The following is a 21,619-nucleotide window of genomic DNA, read 5'->3' as shown; positions in this document are numbered from 1 at the left end:
TATTTATTATTTATTTATTTATTTATTTATTTATTATTATTCATTCATTCATTCATTTATTTTTACGGCAGCCCAGTCTTGTTGGTAAAATATACTACAGAGACTTCTTTAACCCAGTCAAAAGAGTGTTGTGATACCACCTTGGTCTTGGCAGCATTCCTGTTCGAGGAAAAAACAAAATGGGGACTCTGAAGGTTGAAGCATATGGCCATTGTCTTGGGGAGGCTCTTTTGGTTTGGAAGTGAGTTCAAGTAACCAGGGGCAATGAAGGTTGAAGAAAGAAGACAATTCTGCAGATATACAATGGGAAAATAAAAAAGCAATCTCAATATTCGTGGAAATTGGAGCTGGAAACCCATCAGGAACCATGGCAACAGCTCTGGGCAGATGTTTTTCTTAGCATCTTTGCTTCTCTCATGGCCCCGACTCTAGCTCATGGCACCCATTCCATTGCATACTTTCAGTTTCTGCTCGTGCAGTCAACTCCCAGGTTCTCAGTACTTTCTCGTTCACAAAGGCCTTGAACTAGCTGTTTGCCTCAGTTATTGTTTTTTGGTACCAATGTTCAAAGTTGTCAGGAAGCCTTTCAACAGGGTGTCCTTGAATAAAATGTCCGTAGTTGTCACCTGAAGTGGGAGACAAAAGAGAGGAGACACATGGGATAAAATGGCTTCCTCAGTATGGTGTCTTTAGCAAGAGCAGTTTCCTTAGAATTAAATAAGGTTGTGGCAGGCACCATGAGTCTTCAATACAATGCAAAGGTAAGGTTCTTTACATCCAGGCTGCCATATCTTCTGATGTTGTGGAGCCCTGTGCGAGCTCCAGGTCCAAGAAAGTATGGGAGAATTTACACCTGTTGAATACCTATGGCCAATCATTTAATGAGGAGACAAAAAGCTCCTGGAGACAAAAGAGCATCATTAACAGCAATATTTATCCCCTGGTATCACAGAAGTTAAGTCATAGGTTGAGCCCAAGTTCCCGTGCGTCCTCTCAAGACCCCAAGGACTTGAAGACAGACCACTCAGCCCTAATCAAAGACACTGCTCTCCAGGGGCACCTGGCAGCCTTTGCGTGAAGTGCTCTTTTGAGTTGGCTAGTCTTACTTCATCCTTCAGTGACCACTTCTATTGAGTTTAGGCACTGATTTTCTGGCTCTGACTGAACCCAGTCCATGTTCTGTACAGATTACAACCAAATTCTGCATCAGGCACTCACCTCAACATGATCCAACAAATCTTGAGTCATCTAAAAGTCTAACTCTACAAGATTTGTTCACATATATTCCCAACATGGCATATAATTACTCCCAAATTATGTAAATGAGCATGTTAAAATATTTAAATTCAACCCTATTAACTAGTAAAAAATGAAAAACGAGTTAGAAATTACTATTTATTTAGAGTTTACTATATATATTGTCTACTTTACATATTATTTCATTTCATATTTATAACTTACCCTGTGACGTACCATCATCTCCATTTTACATAGAAAGAAACCAAGAATCAGAGCAATTAAGTGACTTGCTTCCTCAAGGTCCCCAGATAGTAGGTACAGAGGCAAGGTTTAGGTTTTGTCTGACTCCAAAGCTCAGTCTTTCCACTACACAATGCTGCCTCCCTAAAGTGGGTTTAATGGGTGAGAAGAGTTGATAAAAGTTGAATCATTCGACTTGGTAAAAGTGAGTTGAGTAACATTTTAGCTTCATATTCAGGAGCGGCCCAGCAAGGGAGCACTTGGTCAACATGACATACATAATTTAGGGTGTACAAGGGTACCTTAAAGAACATTTATAAATACAGAATAACACAAATACACACACACACACAAACCCCAGTGTTAGAAATGATTTAAAAAACCAAATCAAAAAGATAATAGTTAACCTTTACTGTTCATTAAAAAATGAACTTTTTAAAATATTAGTAAATCTCATTTTCAGCTCTATTTTGAAGTGTTGATACCAGTGAAGTAACATTTTTCTTCTTTGAATCTTTTCTTGTAAAATTATAGTTTTCTCTTTTTCTAGAACAGCAGGAAGTTCCTTCCAGTTCTTAATAAAAATAAAGGGAGCGTCCATGGACTTGAGCAACTGCAGAGGAGCACTATGGTAAATGGACGTATTTCCACAGCTGCCAGCTGTCATTACATCTTCGACCACAGGAATGGAGCCATAGGAGCAAGCCTCATATATTCTGTAACATTCTGTGTTTACTCCTACTGGGCACAATGTGAGGTCACTGTGAAGCAAAGCTTCTTGATAAGTCTTAAGGCTTTCATTTGTTTCCTGAAGCTGCCATCTAGAAAATCAGAAAAACAGCTGTAGTTTTCACTTTACTAAGCATATCTTTTGTGAAAGGTAAGATTTTACTTTTTAATGTCAGTTACAGGCAATGGTAAACCCATTATAGAGATGAGAGGCAGAAAAGATAAATAAAATCTTGCCCCAATAGATTTCTTGAAACTATTTAAGAATTTGAAAACTTTACAGCTACATATTTTTTAAAACTCAGCGGTCACCATAAAATTTCTGAATGAATGTTAATTCAGCCAATTTTTTCTGAGTGTCAGGTCTTCTCTCTCTACCTCGCCCTCCAAATTCCTGCCCTCCTGGAGCTTATACTCTAGTTCTAGTGGTGGAGACAGGTAGTAATCAAGTCATTAAATTATTTAGAAGGTGCTGTGAGGAAAAATAAAGCACACAAGTGAGGAGGGAGTTTCTAAGGGGTAGTCTTGCAATTTTAAATAGGTGATCAGGGAATGTCTCATTGCAGGGGTGGGTATCTGAGCATGGAGCTGGAGGTGAGGGAGCGAACCATGCAGATTTCTCACTTTTGGAAAACAGAGTACAGAGAATGCATAAAGGCCATGAGACAGCATGGGCCTAGCACATTCAAAAAAGAGCGAGGGTGGCTGAAGCAGAATGACTCGGGGGGAGAGGTGTAGAAGATGAGGTCAGAGCATCCTGTCATGCAGGGTTTGGATCAGAGGGGTGACTGCCCTGACCTACATTTTATCAAAATCAATCTGGCTGTTGTATTAAGAGCCAGACTGTACAGGGGCAAGGGTAGAAGCAAGCTAGATGTTCTCTCCTGACTATTATGTTCTCAGTGAGATAAGCAATATAGGGCCATAAGGTAAGAGCAGTTCAAAAGAGAGAAGGTATAATACAGACTTCTAGGAAAGCAGAAGAACACATGGACAAGGGAAGTGTTGGGCACTTGAGAGTCAAGGTCATATATTTAAAATGAGATTGATTGGCACCTTTCTCCAAGTGTGTTTGGTTGGTAAGGTAAGAGCTGGATTTAACCAGGATCAGGATTTCCTAGATTAGGAAAATAGGGAGCTGAATGTATCTCCAGTCATGACTATGAAATTTAAATAGGGTAAAGAGAAAGTAAAGATATGAGGTAAGCAAGAACAATGAAGAAGTAGTAGGACCAATGGGTTCTAAGTCCCAGCTAAATTGTGCGAGATTATTACAGGGAATGAGCTGGAATGACAGCAAGTGGTGGTTACAGAGGGAAATGCTGGAACTTGAGATCATGGAGAAGCAGTATGTGTACTAATAAGGTTTAGGAAATAACCATGATAGTGAATAGTTAAGGTCAAGTGAAGATCAGATCACTGGAGGAGAGGAAGTAAAGGAACTGTTAGACCAAGGTGATGGAAGGACCATCTATGTAGAGTTGGAAAACACCGAAAACGAGACCGGAGTAATGTCAGAATGTGAGAGTGTGCAAGGAATGAAACTCTTCAAAGAGTTTAGGAGATAAACCCAAGGGTCGAAATACAACTTCGAAGAGGAAGAGTAATGGATGGTTTTGTCTGCTAGTATAGTAAGATTCAATATTGGAGGTTTTATGGAGCTAAGAGGGAGAATGGTCTGGAAGTAGCAATGAGAAGCAAGGATGACACTCGACCTCTTGGTCCAATGGTATGGTTAGAATTACAAGAATAATTCTAGTCCCACAATAAACTGTCATTTTACACTGCCCTCACCCATTTCGGCCCAGGCACACTGCCCCTTGTTGTTCTTCAGCCACGGTAAGCACGCTTCTGGCTTAGGCGCTTTGCATTTGCCCTTCCCTGCACCTGGGCTACTCTTGTCCCAGACAGACACGAGCTCGTGCCTGCATCTTCTTCAGGCCTGCGCTTGGAGGTAAGATTGTTACTAGTGCTTTTCTTGGCCATTCTAAAACAGCAAAATGCCCCACTCCTGAACTCTAGTCCCCTTTACATCACTCCTCTGCTCATTTTTTTCACATGGCATTTAATGTCTTCTGACACAATATATTTTACTGATTTGTCTCCTCCAATAAGCCATTTCAGTTCTAAGAGAGCATGGACTTATGACTACTTTGTTCACTGCTATATCCCTCGTGGCTAAAACATTTTTTGGCAAAGTTACTTGATAAATATTTGTTGACCAAATAGATATAATATAGTTATAGAAATAATAGAGTTGGGAGTTAAGCTTTCTAGAAGAGAGTATCTGCTACAATGAATACACCTCTAGATCTAGAAGGACATTTTTTAGGCATTCGTTCTCTGTTGATTCTGCTTCATACACACAAAACACTATTTAAAAACAAAATGAGTGGTTCTAAAATTTTCTTTCATTCCACAAACACTTGTTTCATGATTACCATGTTAAAAAATGAAAGAAAGTCACCCTATTAAATCCATCCATCCATCCGTCCGTCTGTCTGTCCATCCATCCGCTATCGATTTATCCTTGCCTACTGTATGCAAGGTCCTATGTTAGATCTGGGAATTCAAAGAACAACACATGACTCCGCATGGTGATGTCAGGTTCCTGAAAGTGTGAAGGGTACGCCATGCTAGCCTTGGAACACTGAACTGATCCGTAGAACATCTCAGAGGTGAGCCTAAGGCAATACTGACATATTTACAACCTCCTGTGTTTCAAGTCTGACTAATAAATATTACTGTGGGAATCCGAGCAATTGACATTTGTATATGACAGTTAATAGTGTTTTCCTTCAAGATGGATTATAGCTTTTGGAGCATCTCCCTGTTTTAAATGTATACAACCCAAGTTGTCCACAGCTTTAATTATCAACCTATCTTCTGAAGAAAGACTGGTATAACTGGAGTTAACAGTGTCTCTTTGGAAACCTGTGCTGCCACATAAAGCGACTCTCGGATTGGAGAACAAAATGGATGAATCAAGTAAATATAGAACTTACTGTTCTCTTACTGAAACCAAACAAAGCTTATCAATCCCCTCTTGTTTCAAAATGTTCATTAGTTCTTGTCTAGATGAATTTTCATAAACGGTTCCTAAGAAATTACATAAGTAGGGCCTTTCATTATGCAGCATTGACCAACTTGCTTCCACCACAGGAAAATTTCTATATCTATAAAAACAAATACATGTGAGTTAACAATATATGACAATGGGACTGGGAAAACTTCCATAACCCATCTTAGCATAATGATATAGAAAGAAGAGATTTAAAATGTGACTTCGTAAACCCCAAATTGTAATTTTCCATGATGTCTTTGGAAAAGTCACTGAATCTGAGCTAAAAAAAAAAAAAAAAAAAAAAAAAAGATTCTCACATTGATTTTTTTTTTTTTAAAATTGCTATAGAGATTATGTTCCTAAATGCTTTTTCATATTCTTCAACTTTTATTAGATACCTGTAGTTGTAAGGCAGGCTGAATTCAAGACCTTCAAAGTTTAAATAATCCTCAACATTCATAATGATCGTGATTTAATCAATGTTTTAGCCAGGTGATGGAAAGGTTACAGAACACGTATTGCTATAGTAAAGAACTCCAATTCCAAAGGCTTTTCAAGTGGATTAAAACCAACCAACCAACCAACCTTGTGTGCCATACAGAAGAAGCTTGTTGCTACCAGCCTATTCTTATGGGCATTTGGAAATAACAAATCGAACTGTGTGTCTGAAATACAACCTTCACATAACAGCAAATCTTTATATAAATAACAGTTATTTCATAATAAGTTTTCTCAACCTTGGTGTTACTGTCATTTTGGACCAGATAGTTCTTTTTCACGGAGGTTGTTCTCTACATTGTAGGATACTTAGCAGCATCCCTGGTCTCTATCTATAAGATATATTGCCTCTCCTCTCTCCACTTATAACAATCCCCCAAAAATGTCTTCTAAGGGTCAAAACTTCCCCTAGTTGAGAACTACTGATCTATAACAGAGATATTGGCCTAGTCCAACAATACCAGAATTGCACAGAGGTTCCATCCTATACTGTATTAATAGGTTATGAAGTATTACTGTGAAAAAGTAATTTTTTTGGTTTCAAAACATTTTACAAATATAGGGATAGATTTTTCAGAGGTCTTAAACCTTGCTATATCTAATATAAACCTTTTCGTCTGGCCCTATCCTGAACCTGCTGAATCAGAATACTACAGTGGCCAAGGAATATGTCTTATTAATGTGCTTCTCTGGTGATATCTGTATAGTCAACTGGGCAGCAGCCTAACATCACACATCATAACCAGTTATAAAATAATGAATAATAACTATCTGATTCAAACATCATGTTAGTGAGCTTTTTCATAAATCATCCATTCAACAATTATTTAGAGTGCCTACTCTGTGCAGCCACTGTTTTAGGCTCTGCAGATAGAATAGTAAACGAAAAGAGGCAAAAATGCCTGCCATTAGGAAGTTTATGTATTAGTGGCAACTCATCTTAAAGCCAACTTACTCTTAATTAAAAACCCTCTATTAACAGAAAGATAAAACATAAGGTTTCCATTTTATAGAAAGACTATATATATATCATTTGAGAAAATGTTATTAATTCCTTTTTTTTAATAGAAATTTGTACAAATTCAACCAGTCTTAGTGGCAGATCTGAGCATGTGTGTTCCTGATTTAATATTGTCTTTAAAGAAAGGTTTTCTTCTTTTTTTAAACATTATTAATTATAGAGATTCTACAATAATTGTTTTAAGATTTGTTTGTCTGCCATCCTATGCTAAACATAGCTTTAAGGCATTCCTGATAAACTTAAAAATTCATCCTATGCCTTGGGGTTTTAAAAGACAAAAAAAGTAATTCATCTGCTCTCCTAATAAAAGGTTAAAAACTCTAAAAACATCATTACTGTTACTTAAGCATGAGACCAACCATATTTTTGCCCGTGGGAAAGACTGTATGTAGTCTCAATGATCTCAAAAGAACTACATTTACTGCAGATTTAAAACACAATCTTCCTGATTCTGAAATTTAGGTCTTAGAGTCTAAAAATGTGTATAATATTTTGTACTTACGTTGCTACTCCTAAAGGCCATTGAAAAACGTCCATGTTGTTAATCCAGGGGCTATCATATATTATGAAAAGCAGCTCCACAAACCCTCCATTTCTTTTGAGGAATTGGTTTATCCAATCATTATTACAATGTTCATTTCCAAGCAAAACAACAGCAAGATGCTGGAGCTTTTGAGTTTGTACTAAATTTTTTGCGTAAAGTAACCACTGGGTGGCATAAAAGACCTTTGCTTTTTCTCTTCCATTTAAAATGAGTACTACATTATTCACATCAACGGAGAAGTACCCTGGGACTACAGCCGGACCAGTGATGAAGCTGTTAAAAACAAAACAACAAAAACAAAACAAGAGACAGACAAAAAAAGTGTAAAGGTATTTGGCACTAGAAGTTTTTAATCATTTCATATAAAATCTCCAAGAAGGTTTAATCCATGTTCTTTCTAGAAACATGATTTCTATAATACAAGTTATTTTGAAGAAGTTTGGATGATGGGGCATCACTGTAGATTAATGGGAAGCTTTGGTGATAGATCAACCTGAATACGATAATCAGACATATGGTAGCTTTTTTTAACCACATTCAAAATAACTAGTGGCTAAAATTTGAGCTGTTAAGCAAACAAATACAGATGAATAGTGTAAAACTCTGTGTAGTTCATACTGGAAAGGTGGTTAACAAATAAGAGAGTTAACAAATAACAGAGGTATTAGTTAAAAAAAAACCTAGATAGGCATGTGTCCCTGGCACTTCAGGTGTCGGCGGGCAGCATCATGGATCAGGTAATGCAGTTTGTTGAGTCAAGTCAGCAGTTTGTGAAGGAATCAATTTGGCTGGTTAAAAAGATGCACCAAATCTGATAGAAAAGAATCCATAAGATTGCCATGGCAGCAGGAACAGGATTTGCTATAATGGGATTTATTGGCTTTTTGTGAAATCGATCCATATCCCTATTAATAACATCATTGTTGGTGGGTGAATACCATGTTAGAGGAGGGTTTCTCATCTTGGGGATTGGTGGATAAGTGAGGATTTGAGAAGCTCATGAAGTAAAAGTTTGCCTATTTTGTTTTTCTCTCATTTTTTTCTTCTAAGATGTTTTCTATTTCTAAATTAAAATAATTTCAAAATAAACATTTTTTCCATCACAGACATCTATAAAATTTTAATGATAGGAAATACTGGGCTCCTTCTCCCCACCCTCTCTCCCTTCTTTTCTTCCTTCCATCCTTGATTTTGGTTTATACAAGAAATTAAAGGGCATAGTGAAATACTGCAAACAAACAAACAAACAAACAAATATATACTTTGTGTGTATATACACTACATAAATTCTATGACATTATTCTATAATGATAATAACCTACAAGGATCAGAACTGTTTTCAGGTTGCCTTGCACAGGACCTAGCACTGGAGACGGCCAATGATTCAGTGTTCAACTGGTAATTTAAGACAACCTACAGAATCAGAGGGACAAGAAAACTCTTTAGAAATGATGATGATCATTATGATAGATTTAAAATATTTATTAGTGGTAGCATATGAATACTCTCCTTTGGAATTATAAGCAACTATCATCCCTAGAGCACGAGAACTCCTCCACAGTCCTCTTTCCCTACCATAGGTCAATTTTATGAAGAAACGAAAACCTTGAGAAAGGTTGTATGACTTGCATAAAGCTAGCAGACACTAGATAAAAAATGACAGAGTTGGGACTTAAACTTAGTTATTTGACATTAAGCCAATTCAGATCATGTGCCCAAACTATTTTAAAGAGTACCATACAAATTTTGTTACTTTTTTAAAGACAAACATTTTACTATGGATAACACTGACAATTATCTAATAATATTTCATTTTGATTTTTAACTAGGTAAGACATGAATGTGCCTAAAAATATTTTTATCAGGAGAGTTTATCAGGCCCCAGGGTGCCTCAGTACACAGTCTGGGAAGCACAGATCTACATAAAGAAACTTTAGGGATAAAAATATAATCCTGTAAGATTCCGATAGTTGTGTGCGTTGGGAGGTGTGTTAGTCGAACTGCAGTGTCTTGCAAAGTAAATAAAAAAGTGGTGATAGTGAGTGCAGATAACTCTTTTGAAAGTTCAGATGAGAAGGTGAGAAAGCAATGAGTGAAAGTTGAAGATAAAAGAGAGCAAGGAAGTAATTGAGCAAGGTCTTGGAAGAGGCAGAAGGGATGCACAGGTGGAGGGAGTGAATCTTGAACCATGGACATTGATTCATTGTTGGAGAGCTAAAGAATGAGAGGTTAGGCAAGGAATCAGAGAGAGAGATTGTGCAGGTAAATGTTAGAGGAGCTAGTTAAGGGAAATAATTATGGATCTGCTTAATTTTCTTGAGGAAATAGGCAGGGTTGTCTGCTGAGAAAGAAGGGGCCAGACAGGTATTGTGCAGTGGGCTAGAAAAAAGTGGACAAACATGCTCCTATTTCTGTATTTTCTCTTGATCGCACACAGGCTACCCTGTCATGCGAGTTAGAAACCAAGGACTTGTCAGATTCATTTCTTACTCTCATGCTCACATCTAATAATCCCTAAATTCTGATAATTTTGCCTGAAAATATTTCTTAAATTTGTTCCTGGCTCTGACCTCATCACCACTTCTCTATTTCATCCCTTAGTTACACATCTCTCTGCTTGATACTTATTTCCCATATCCAGTTGTCTCCTTCAAACCATTTTTCTACATGGCTAGTAAAGAAATCTACACAATATCACTATCTTGCTTGATCATATTTAATGCTTTTCACTGACCAAGAATAAAGGCCAAGAGCCTTAATGTGTCACACATGAGGTTCACCATGATCTGGCCCTTGCCTTGCACTCCCAATCTCACTTACCGTACCCCATCTTCATGCTCTAAGGATTCTGAATGGTTTGCACAAACCAAACTGCTTCTCAGTTCTCAGTCCCTGATGTCACCTCTGCTGAGAATATAATCTCTCTTCTCCTTGCTTTGTGAAATCCTACTAATCTTTTTAAGATCCAGTTCAGCTATCACCTCCTCTAGAAAGCCTTTCTTCACAGTCTCCATATTCTCAACTCTACTCAGATTGGACTAGTTGCCTTTTCTCAGTATTTCCCTAACTAACATGGTAGAGTATGCAAATCCTTATCATTATGCTTTATATAGGGTATGAAAATTATTACTAGTGTTTGTCTCAACCACTAGTGTGTGAACTCCCTGAGGTTAGGGAAAAGTATTTTATTCACTTTGAAATCCTCAGAGCTTAGTATGAACTAACTAGTAGGCACTCAGTAAATCTTGAATGAATAAGCAGTAATTCTCTTTAAGGGACCTATTTGCTCTACAAATTTAAGTTCTCCTATTGCATATAAAATACAAATCAAGTTACAAAAGTTAAATTTAATAACTTTCCAGCTATACATTTACTAAAGTAGGGCTTATGTATGAGATATTATAGCATATTTATGCATGATGCAAGGTACACTTTAGTTTCTTAAGGTTATTAGTCAAGTATCAATAAAAAATTCTATTAACTGAAGAATAAACATATTTAAGGAGCTCATATACTGAATTTTAAAATGGTGATTTACTCTTCTAGCTTTCTTAGCATATATAGTTAGAACTTCTAATTTCCTGTACTTATTCTTTTTCTGTTTGGCTAAGTTAAAAGTTTTTCTCCTCATAAGTATTTTCATACTTAGAAAGCCCAGAGAAATTATTCAAATACTGAGTTCTAAGCTGAGTGTGAAAATAATATATATTTTTAGACTCCAATATAATTACTCTTTCATTTTTTTCTAAATTCAGCAAGTACTACTGAACCAATACTCTATATGTACCATTATTATATTTAATGAGTTACGGATTACTAATTTGCCAGTTAAGAGTATGGCAAATGCCTTGATAAAGAATAAGTGCCCAGGCTAAACAGTCCATATGGCTCTTAGACATTGAATTCTGTATCATTTTTGGTTAAGAGTTTTAGAAAATTCAGTTTTATAAAATAGGTATACCAAACTCATGAGCAGCCCTTACATTTAGATAGCTACTCCAGTTCACCCCGCTTTTGTGGCCAGCATTACTGACAAGGCTCCACCCCTTTCTAATTCAGTGTTGATGATAGAACACTCCCATTCTCACACTAGCTTGGCTGGAGTGGGAGAATGGGCATTGTGAAAAATTAACTATATTGCTTTTGTTGTGTAACAAAAATTTTGAGACCTGCACTGATCTATGATCCACTATTTGACTTAAATGTAGTGTAACTATTATCTATGAAAGCTTACACTTACTGTGATAAGTAGTGAGCTAACTTTTTACAGTAGTCATATCTTTAGAAGTTAAATTTTTTCATATGTGGCGGATACTCTTTGAAAATACTGTAATTGAATGTTGGTAACAATGAGTTAGCATCTTGTTTTTGTCTTATCAAATGAGCAGATGTTTATTTATCTTATGATAATGACTGCACATGGAAATTATAGGATTCTGAAGTTAGTCTTTGGGGATGAGCAAAGGCCACAATGACCAGAAGTAAGATTCCTCCTAAGAAATTTAAAATAAAGTTGCCCTATGAAATCAAACCCTAAATCAACATATGATGGATGTGAGTAGAGACTGGCTAAGTTCCTTCAAAAGACAGAATAGATCCCAGGCTAGCCTGTAACCTACTTCAACATATTAACATAAACAATATATCAACAAGGTATTTGTGGGGAGATACATGATGGAGTTTTAGGCAACAATGGAAACACAGAAAGAGGAAAACTGAAAGGTAGGGAGATGTTGCAGTACCTATTTAAGCAATAGTAAAAATAATAAAACTAATAACAATAACTTCTATAGTGATTATTATGTGCCAGAGACTAAGCACTATACAGCTATTAATGCATTTAATCTTCAAAACAATCCAATGAAATAGAAACTACTATTTGCCTTATTTTAAACTTAAGGAAATCCAAGTACAGAGAGGATAAGAAACTTGCCCACGGTCAGACAGCTAATAAGAGGTAAAGCTGAACTTTGAACTGAAATATTTTGGCTGCAGTCTGTGATCTTAACAACCCAGTCACACTGCTACACTTCCCAGAGGTGGCAGGGCTTAATTAGGCTGACTCAGTTCAATGTGCCCCACAGGTATTAATGTATTCATATCCTGAGCATATAGACTGTATATGTTACTGGTTCAGTGGTGAACGATGAGCCATTTATTTCCTTCTAAAACACACAGAGTTTGGGAATACTATACATAGTTAAATCCTATACTTTGATTCCATATTTAATCAAACAACCCTCAAATAACTGGGTATCAACTGTAGCCTGCCTATATGCAAATAATGTCCTGGTCAAGTCAAAACAAGCCGGTGGACTGACTGACAGTCCTAGTTCCATTCTGAGTTATTTACTTGGTATTCTGGATTGCATTCTTTGGGTCTAGGTGTTGATAAGAATCAGCATTCATGAGCCTGATCAACCCTGGAACACTAATTATATCCTTTCTACTTCTGCTTCAGAATTGTTGTTGAGGCTAAAAGTAAATGATATAAGTTCTTTGTAAACTAGAAGGTTTATTTAAACAAATTTATTTATATTTATTTACAAGTATCCCGATAGTACTTAGAAATTCTTTCCCTTTCTTCAAGGTAACCTATTACTTCTGATTCACTTTTGGTTAAATAAGGATGAAAGCGTTAAAACATTGAAATTAGTACTCATGTAGCTCAATTTAACTCAAAACTTGCAATTCCAAAGAAGTTATTGATTTTGGATAAATAAATTAGGTATACTACTTTTCTAGAGCCTAAATTTTAATGTTTAAAAACACCTGCCACAACTGTGAACTTCTATGAATACATAGTTCTTTTAAATCCTAAAAAAGCATTGCTATTTGATCATAATTTATAAAATCTCAGGTAAAAATTTCAGAAGGGAAGATTTTTGTTTGAGAATTAATGCTGTTTGCTCAAATCCTTTGAGATCATTATAGTAACAGTATACACTAAATTCTCTATGAATTTTTAAGAATTTTTCTGAAAATTCCATGGGTGGAAGTAATAGACCAATAACCACAACACATTTACTTTTTAAATACCAAACTATTAGATTTATATGCATAATATACATTTACTTTCGAATACCCAAATCCAACTGTTGTAAGTTTGGGACTATATATAAGCTCTTGAATGGGATTAGATCTACAGAAGCTTAGGGATGAAAAGAAAAATAATCATTACCAATGACATTTTGAAAAACCTGTTTATTTTTCAAGAAAGATTACTTTGAAAAGATTCATGCAATAAAATTGCTTACTTAGTGCATATAAAGTAAATAAAAAATTAAAGAAGCATTGAAAATTCAAATAGAATTGAGATTAACTATAACTTTTCCTCTTGATTTCTATAAGAAATGGAATCCTAATACAAACCAGAATCTTTGGTTCACATTTTTCTCCCTAATAATATAATTGTTACATGAAATAAGCATTTGAAAATAATTATTTCAAGAAAAAGCAAAATCTAATAGAAAATAGCTTTCATATGATAAAATGATCATGATTTTTCTAAAGAAAATCTTAATTCTATTTATGAAAAACCTTTAGAAAATATGCAGCCATTGATAAAAGTTTTATAAAAATAAAGGCTCAAAAAAGTCTTAGTAATATATTGGTTTTATTAAATCTAAAAAAAGATTTCTGAGTACTGCAGTAAAATGGGAACCTATACTATGAAATTATGATAGAACTCATATATAAAATGTTCTAACAAATAAATAATCCAAAATTCATAGCAAGCTTTGATACCACCTATTATAAAAATACGTGAACAAAACTATTATATGAAAAAAAAATGAAAATGCTTTTAAATTTACATATTATTCATCCAAAGTATGAAATGTTCAATACTCATCAACAATTAAATGTTACAAGATGTGGAACATGAATTTTTCCATAGAATCAGAAATGTTTTGATAAAAATGAAAGACATATTGTTAAAAAAAGTAATATTTTGCACTCAAATTTTGTAAGAAAATGTTCAAGGTAAGCTTTAACTACGAATACATATTCATTAGATTTATTTCTCTATTCTTCACTAGTTGAAGTGGAAATATTTTCTATGAATATATTTTCCTCATAGTTTTCTTCCAGTATTTACATAAAACATTGAGTGGCAACACATCAAAGGTTAGTGTTATACAATTAATACCTGTAATGTGTTCTTTCCACAATTGAATTTCCTTCTCTCCACTGAGCAGTCACATCAGTGGGATCAAGTAAACCTTCAAAAATATGCTCCCAGAGATACAAACCTGGTAATTAAAAAAGAAAAACAAAACCATTTACTGTCTTGTCTAATCTGGTGTGTGGGATGAGTTTAAGTTCTGTTCTTTTATACCATTTGACTAGGAAACCAGATTTTTTTCCCCCCTCGTTGACCGCTTGGCAGGCAGGGCTAATGAGTAATAGCTCAAAGTCAACAGTATGGCAGCTACTATAAGAGAAACAGAACTCAGAGGTTGTCAGTGTAAAAAGTGACAAAATATGGGTTAAAGACAATAACCTCTCTTACTCTAAATTTGAGATAACTGTAATTATCACTGGACCTTTACTACCTATTTTACCTAGAAATGTGTTATAGCACCATGTAAATTACTATAGAAAGTTCTCACTTAATGTCCTTGATAGGTTCTGCAACTTTAAGTGAACCAATGTATAACAAAACCAATTTTACCATGGGCTAATTGATATCAACAAGAATTAAGTGGGGGTGGCTCCATAGTGTACTGGTTAGCACATCTGCTTTATATGCAGAAGGTCCTAGGTTCGAGCCCCACCAAGTGGAGCCATGGACCATACCCTGAGTGTGCGCCAGGCACCCCCACCCGCCTAGTGTGCGCCAGGTCCCCCGAGTGCCAGTGTCAGTGCCAGTGCCCCGGGGGGCACATGGCCCCAGGCCCCAGGCCCCGGGTGCACTCTGGGAGTGTGTAGGAGGAGATGCTGCTCCGCCTTCAGAGATCCAGTTCGTAAGGGGAAATGGCAACATCCATAGGTCAGGGGTGGAAGTGTAGGGGGGAATTAAAGAGGAGGGAAAAAAAGAGTTAAGTTCCTATGGCATCTCATCAATATTATAATGAGGCAACATTGCATTTGTTAGGAGGACCTGTTGTACATGAATAGAACTGTTTCTATATTATATCTGGGAGGATTCACCATTTTGTGCCAAACACAACCAGGAAAGCTCATGTGTGTACACACACACACACATACTCTCAACATGTCAAGGAGATAATACGTCCTCCTCACTTGAACATACATCCTTCACTGCATGATGTCCTTTGCAGGCAAATAACATTGATTCTTTTCTCCTTAGGGCAGCCTCTGATATTTTATCATGATTTCAACTGAATGAAAGCTCTGAGAGTAGAGGAGAGCAGTGTAATACAATGAGGAAATCTGGAGACAATGAGGTAACCTGGGAGCCTTATTTTAGTTACACTGAAAAATGAGTTTTGTTTCATTTTCATTAAAACTAAAGGATCTACATAAAAAACAACAACAACAACAAACATGTTTAAAGACTTGGCCAATCAGATAGAGCTTTCTAATTGTGATAGGCTGAGTAATCCTGCTCCCCGCCACCCTCACCAAAATGTCCAAGGATGTAATCTCAAGAACCTGTGAATATGTTACATTACATGGCAAAAGAGACTTCTGACGTGATTAAATTAAGGCTGCTGAGGTGGGAAGATTATCCTAGCTTATCTGGATGGGCCCTATGTAGTCACAAGGGTCCTCAGGAGAGGAAGGCAGGAGGGTCAGAGGAGGGAGGAGACTTGAGGGTGGAAGCAGAGGTCAGAGCGATGTGGGGCCATGAGTCAAGAAATGTGGTGGCCTTTAGAAGTTGTAAAAGGCAAGGAAACAGATTCTCCTCTAGAGGCTCCAAAAAGAATACAGCCTTCTGGACATATTTTAGACTTCTGCCTTCAGAAATATAAGATAATAAATTTATGCTGTTTTAAGCCATTAAATTTTTGTAATAGGTTATAGCACCTATAGGAAACTACTGGATTATATAGTTATAAATTATTGTACCTGAAAATAGAATACTAATGTAACAAGTATTTAAAATTCTGGAAGTGGCTTTGGAATTAGTTAATGGAAAGGAGATGGAAGAATTTTGAGGAGTATAATTAAAAAAAGGCCTAGGTTGCCTTGAACAAGTTGTAGGTCAAAATATAAATATTAATGATTCAACTAGTGAGAACTCAGAAGAAAGTTGGGAGCACAGTAGGAAAAAACCTCTATCATCTTAGAGAATATCTAAATCATAAGCAGACTGTTGGTAGAAATATGAATGTTAAAAGTATTGCTGGTGAAGGCTCAAGAAATGAGTAACGTTATTAGAAACTGAAGAAAAGGCGATCCTTATTATACAGTCATGCATCACACGTTTCAGTCCACAATGGATCACATATGTGACACTGGTTCCATAAGATATTTGTAATGGGCTGAAAAATTCCTATGCCTAGTGATGTTGTAAAGTCAGAGTACAACGTATTACTCACGTGTTTATGGTGATGTTGGTGTAAACAAATCTACTGTGCTGCTAGTCACGTAAAGCATAGCACATACATGTACAGTAGTAGGTTATACCATCTGGGTTTGCATAAGTACACTCTATGACGTTCGCATAAGGATGAAAGTGCCTAATGACACACTTTGCAGAAGGTTATCCCTGTTAAGTGGTGCGCTACTGTACAGCAGCAGAAAGCTTAGCTGAATTGTGTCGTGCAGTTATGTGGAAAGCAGAACTAGTAAACAATAAACTTGGATATTTAGCTGAACAGATTTCCAAGAAAAGTGTTGAAGCTCTGGCCTGGTTTCTTCTTGCTGATTATAGTAAAACATGAGAGGAAAGACAGAGATAAAGGAAATAGCTACAAAGTAAAAAGGAATCAGTACTTGATGATTTGGGTAATTCTTGGCCTATTCCAAATGCAAAAAAGGTGAAAATTTAGATTCGCTGTCAGGAAAGCATGCTGTGGAGAGAAGGCCAAGGATGTGACTGAATATCCTTTGGCCTCAGAAGGATAGAAAGATCATAATGTTGACCACATGCTACACCAGCACAAGTGTCTCTTTGCCTCTTGCTTTAGATCTCCTGCCTCATCTCTGCTTGAAATGGACTCTAATTGCTCCTGCCCCATTGGTGAAACATGCAGCTGCACTGGATCCTATAAATGCAAAGACTGTAAATGTACTTCTTGGAAGAGGAACTGCCTGGTGGGCTGTGCTCCAGGGCTGTGTATGCAAATGAGCATTGGACAAGTGCAACTGCTGTGCTTGATGTCAGAGAGAGCTTGCTCAATGTAAATCGAGCAACGTGTTCAAACCTGCATTTTTTTCGTCCTACCCTGACCCACATGTGCCACATTCTCTTTTCTATGAAATATATGAAGGATAATAAAAATTGTTGATTAAAATCATAATATTGCCACATAGAGGGCTCTTTGAAGATATTAGATATGTAGTTTACGGATCTCTTTCAGTAATCTCAGCAGAAGCCAGAAACAGAGATGGGATTATTCAGGAAAGACCTGTGAAAGAGCTCTTGTCTGATGTAGTGAATACTCATGACATACACAAGAGACCTGCAAGGTTCTTGAGAATGTGGTATCAGCAAAAACACTGCCAGTTTGGACTAAAAGGGACTAAGAGGTTGAAATGAAAGGAGGCTGTTGTATTCCCAAAATCCTATCTGCAGGAAACAGGTTGATAAAACTATGATCTGAAAACACATGATATCCTTCATGAAATAGGAAGAATGACTCCCAAGGGCAGAGCTGAAAGGCCAGAAGAAAAGCTTCAAGCCACAGATTATTCCCAGGCCTTAAAACCTAATGAAGTTTGCCTGGTTGGATTTCAAATTTGCTTGGACCAGTAACTCAATTTTACTTCCATTTTTTCCCTTTTTAAATGGGAATGTCTGTAATTGGTGTACTATGACTGTACCTGGGGAACAGGTTGATGAAAGTAGTGTTTGATAAAACTCATCTGGCCACTCTGTGCTTACTGAATTAAAAAATAAAAGCCTGGAAATATAAAAACCTGTTAAAATATAGATTTAATTAAAAACTAGAATGGAAAATGGTAATTTGAAAGAAATTAATATTAGAGGAAACTAAGGAAAAAAATTGTTAGAACTTGACAGTTGGAGGCCTGGATCTGGGTAGTTGGAATTTAAGGTCAGTAGTAACCTTCAAGGATGTATATTTGCATCCAAGTGTAAACGAATTTATGAAACAACACGGGCAGGCTTAATACTCTCTTTCCTCTCCTCTCATCTGGTACTTTCTACATATATCCCTTACAGTACATATAAACCCAACTCATGTTTAAAGGCTAAATAAAGCCCTTTTTAATTCACTAAATTTTTTCCTATTCTTTTAAAAATTGAGGGTTCCATTCTCTAATTGGGCATAACATATAACTTAGAATGCTAGGCTTTCGTGATACCAAGCAAAACGCTTTTGTGGGCTATCAAATTTAATCAACTACATACTATATCCCCTTCTTGGACACTGACGATGAATACTGGCCTATTAAAGGCTCTGAGAAATCAATAAAAAACCTTGCTTAACTTTATTTAGTTCGTGTTTCTCAAACTTGTTTGTCAATCAAGAGCAGGGGCCACATCTTATACTTGTGTATCAATTATCCAATAAACGTAAATTTATGAAACTTCGGTTGACACAGGCATTGAACTATAATGCCTACACAACCTACTCTTTTCATCTACAAATAAAGCTGTGCTCAGCTAAAGACCAACAATAGAATATGTGTGTGCATGTGTATTTGCATGGATGTTGACTAACAGAAAGAAGAAAAAATATTTTAAAAAATTTAAAAAATGCATTATGATACCTTAAATGATGAAATAAACTATAATTGTATTAAAATGAATTGAGTTTAATATTAATAAAGTACATTTTGTGATGCTTTTTACATGTCTTAGTTCTACACATTAACTTACCAATGGCGGCTTTGCCCCAGATTTGTACTTGGAAGTCTGTTTTCCCTTTTGTAGATTTATTCACTATTTGAAGGCTTGTTTTAAATCTGTGTTGTTGTTCATATTTTTCATCTCCTTCCCAAGGATTCCATTCTTCACTTCCCAAAGAAGACTGTACTGTTTTAAAAAGAGTAACAGTGTTTATCAGTAAGGTAGAGCTGAAGTTGTAGATAAATTCAAGACATTTAAATTAGATGTTAGGGAGTTCTAGTTTCATCCTAACTTCAATTTTTCAAAGAGGTAAAGCACTTGAATTTGAACGGGTTAAACACACATTAGAAAAAAAAGGAAATCGGAATCTAATTTTTATTAAACCTTTTCTCTGAAAGATCTTAGAGACCTTAACACAAAACAAAATTATCTCCCAAACTAAAAACCTTCTAAAATAACTGGATAATACGTATCACTTTACAAGTTTAACTTTCGCAATTTTTTAATAGACTGTGTATACACGTAACCTAAACATAAAAACTTGATTTCAGAATGTAATGTCCAACAATTTTAGAAACCATTGTGCAAAATTCTGCAGAAAAGGAACCGTGAGCCTGAATCCGATCTTGACATAGGTCAAAAGACAGGATCAGGGACCAGGACTTGGAGGTAAAGGGTCTTGAACTTCGGAACTCACTGAATGATTAAAGAAGACTGTTTCAATATGGAAATGGATGTCTTAAACTCAGCGGCATTCCCGAGAATCTGTGGCATTTTGTGACGTCTTAGATATTTAAGACAAGTTTTAAAGGTGTGCATGCCTGTCAGTTTTGGGGGTAGGAAGTGGGGATGGTGTGCGGATGCGGAAGAGGATCAAAGCATTGGTACGCCCTCCAATCCCTAGCCCAGAGCAGGTTAAAGCGAGCAGGCGGAGCAAAAGCGCACCGCAGGGTCCGCGCGCTACCCCAGATCCGAGCCAGATTCCCCTGCCGCGCGGTTGGCTTCGCCAGGTCCCCGCAACTCCGCGTGGAGGTGCGCGGCCGGGCTCTGAGGCCGCCAAGCCGTGTCCTACCTCGGCCACGCCTGTCCCGCGCCGGGGCCGCCCCCTTCCGGAGGCCCCGCAAGGACGCGGCCGACGTCTGGCGGCGGCGCCCGAAAAAGACGTGGTAGGCGGCGTACAGGGAGAAAAGGCAGTACAGGGCGATGAGAAAAGAGCAGAGTCGTTTCCGCGTCAGCCGCATCCCACTTAGGCTTCCCGTCCGGCTACGGCCGCCTAGGAGCGGGGCTGAAGGAGACGCCGCCACTCAGCGCCGCGGCCCCGGCGGCCTCCGGTGTAGGCCCGGGCCATGGCGCAGGGAGTCACCAGAACTCGCCTGGCAGGCGGGTCTTCTGCCCCGCCCAGGCCCCGCCCCAGGGCCCGCCCTCAGCCCCCGAGCGTCCCCGCCCGAGCCCTGCTCAGGCCCCGCCCACAGCCCCCGAGCGTCCCCGCCCGAGCCCTGCTCAAGCCCCGCCCATGCCCCGCCCTCAGCGTCTCCCACGCCCCTCTCGCAGCCGCCACGACCCGCCTTTCCACAGGCCCGGCGCCTTCTCCTGCTTTGACATCTCGCTTTCCTCTGATTCTGGAAGTGGGCGTTGGAAGTCCGCCGGTTCCCGGCGCTGCTCCCTGACTTCTGCAGTGTAGCCACTGCCCATGTCAACCTTGCCCTACTTCCCATGTACATAAAGACTTCGCGTTACTGACCGTAAACACTAAACAAAACACACTCCGTGGTCCATGAAGGACGCACGAAGGCATTGATCATGTCAAGTTTTGTTTAACACGTACTCCCCGGAGTTTAGCATAGGGCCTGCTACATTTACAGATGAATGAATTGTGAATGTCCGTGAAAAAAAATTAAGCGGTGAGAGTGGCAAACATTGTGAATGTGGTAAAGGCCACTCAATGGTGTATTTAGAAATGGTTAGAATGGTGAACTTTACGATACATATACTTTACGATAATATTGTTTCGTTACTATAATGTGGCTTGAATGCACACAGGCATGCAGTCTTTTGTCAGATAGAGGCTATAAAATTGAATGTTGTCAAGCCTTGAGAAACTGGGCTACAATTTTTTGTCAGTTGTGTCCAGTATTGCTCTTCAACTTGTCTGGTAGTCTTGGCAGCCAGAGTGCTTATAGCACGCGAGTGTGGAGTAGGCCTTCGGAGCCTTCAGTTGCTGTGCCCTGATTCAACTCTACGCCAATGCAACGTCCTCAATGTTTTTGGATTAAGTTTCCATCCCTGCATTAGCAAAAACTTATCTTTCTGAATTTTATGCTCGTGGGGTCAGGTCTG

General features: G+C 37.7%; 2 protein-coding genes and 2 pseudogenes across 7 annotated transcripts; 3 read left to right on the top strand and 1 right to left on the bottom strand.

Annotated features, from left to right (window-relative positions):
• Nucleotides 1-38: 38 nt before the first annotated feature.
• On the bottom strand, nt 39-20,690 carry RXYLT1 (ribitol xylosyltransferase 1). Of its 6 annotated transcripts, none has more exons than XR_005653481.1 (7): nt 20,355-20,690; nt 19,313-19,468; nt 14,486-14,588; nt 7,294-7,608; nt 5,214-5,384; nt 1,462-1,623; nt 39-626 (listed from the first exon to the last, which is right to left on the bottom strand). XR_005653481.1 is itself a non-coding variant. In XM_039865892.1 (7 exons), exons 1-6 carry the CDS (start codon nt 20,521-20,523, stop codon nt 1,518-1,520), a joined length of 1,020 nt encoding a protein of 339 aa, XP_039721826.1. In that variant the 5' UTR covers nt 20,524-20,690; the 3' UTR covers nt 39-626; nt 1,474-1,517. The 6 variants fall into 6 exon arrangements, 5 of the variants coding, with proteins under 5 accessions (XP_039721826.1, XP_039721828.1, XP_039721827.1 ...); XM_039865892.1 differs by having other exon boundaries at nt 1,474-1,623; XM_039865891.1 differs by lacking the exon at nt 39-626 and adding an exon at nt 1,887-2,300 and having other exon boundaries at nt 1,534-1,623.
• Nucleotides 8,015-8,269, top strand: LOC120605003 (protein transport protein Sec61 subunit gamma-like; annotated as a pseudogene).
• Nucleotides 17,461-17,703, top strand: LOC120605004 (metallothionein-2-like; annotated as a pseudogene).
• On the top strand, nt 20,629-20,949 carry LOC120604862 (alpha carbonic anhydrase 8-like). The gene has a single exon (XM_039865588.1). The coding sequence runs from the start codon at nt 20,629-20,631 to the stop codon at nt 20,947-20,949; it is 321 nt and encodes a 106-aa protein (XP_039721522.1).
• The last annotated feature ends 670 nt before the right edge of the window (nt 20,950-21,619 follow it).

Source organism: Pteropus medius, unplaced genomic scaffold (genome assembly GCF_902729225.1).
Source record: "Pteropus medius unplaced genomic scaffold, Ma_sr-lr_union100, whole genome shotgun sequence".
In the NCBI taxonomy this organism is placed as follows: Eukaryota; Metazoa; Chordata; class Mammalia; order Chiroptera; family Pteropodidae; genus Pteropus; species Pteropus medius.
This window is presented reverse-complemented; position numbering and strand designations above follow the sequence as displayed.

Excerpts from the sequence above, each read along its gene's own strand:
- RXYLT1 (XM_039865891.1), bottom strand. The coding sequence starts at position 20,523 with ATGCGGCTGACGCGGAAACGACTCTGCTCTTTTCTCATCGCCCTGTAC. Across the intron at positions 19,469-20,354 it reads GCGGGACAGGCGTGGCCGAG|TACAGTCTTCTTTGGGAAGT; the intron begins GTAGGACACGGC and ends TTTTTAAAACAG. Across the intron at positions 2,301-5,213 it reads TTGGTTTCAGTAAGAGAACA|ATGGCAGCTTCAGGAAACAA; the intron begins GTAAGTTCTATA and ends CTGATTTTCTAG.
- LOC120604862 (XM_039865588.1), top strand. The coding sequence starts at position 20,629 with ATGGCGCAGGGAGTCACCAGAACTCGCCTGGCAGGCGGGTCTTCTGCC.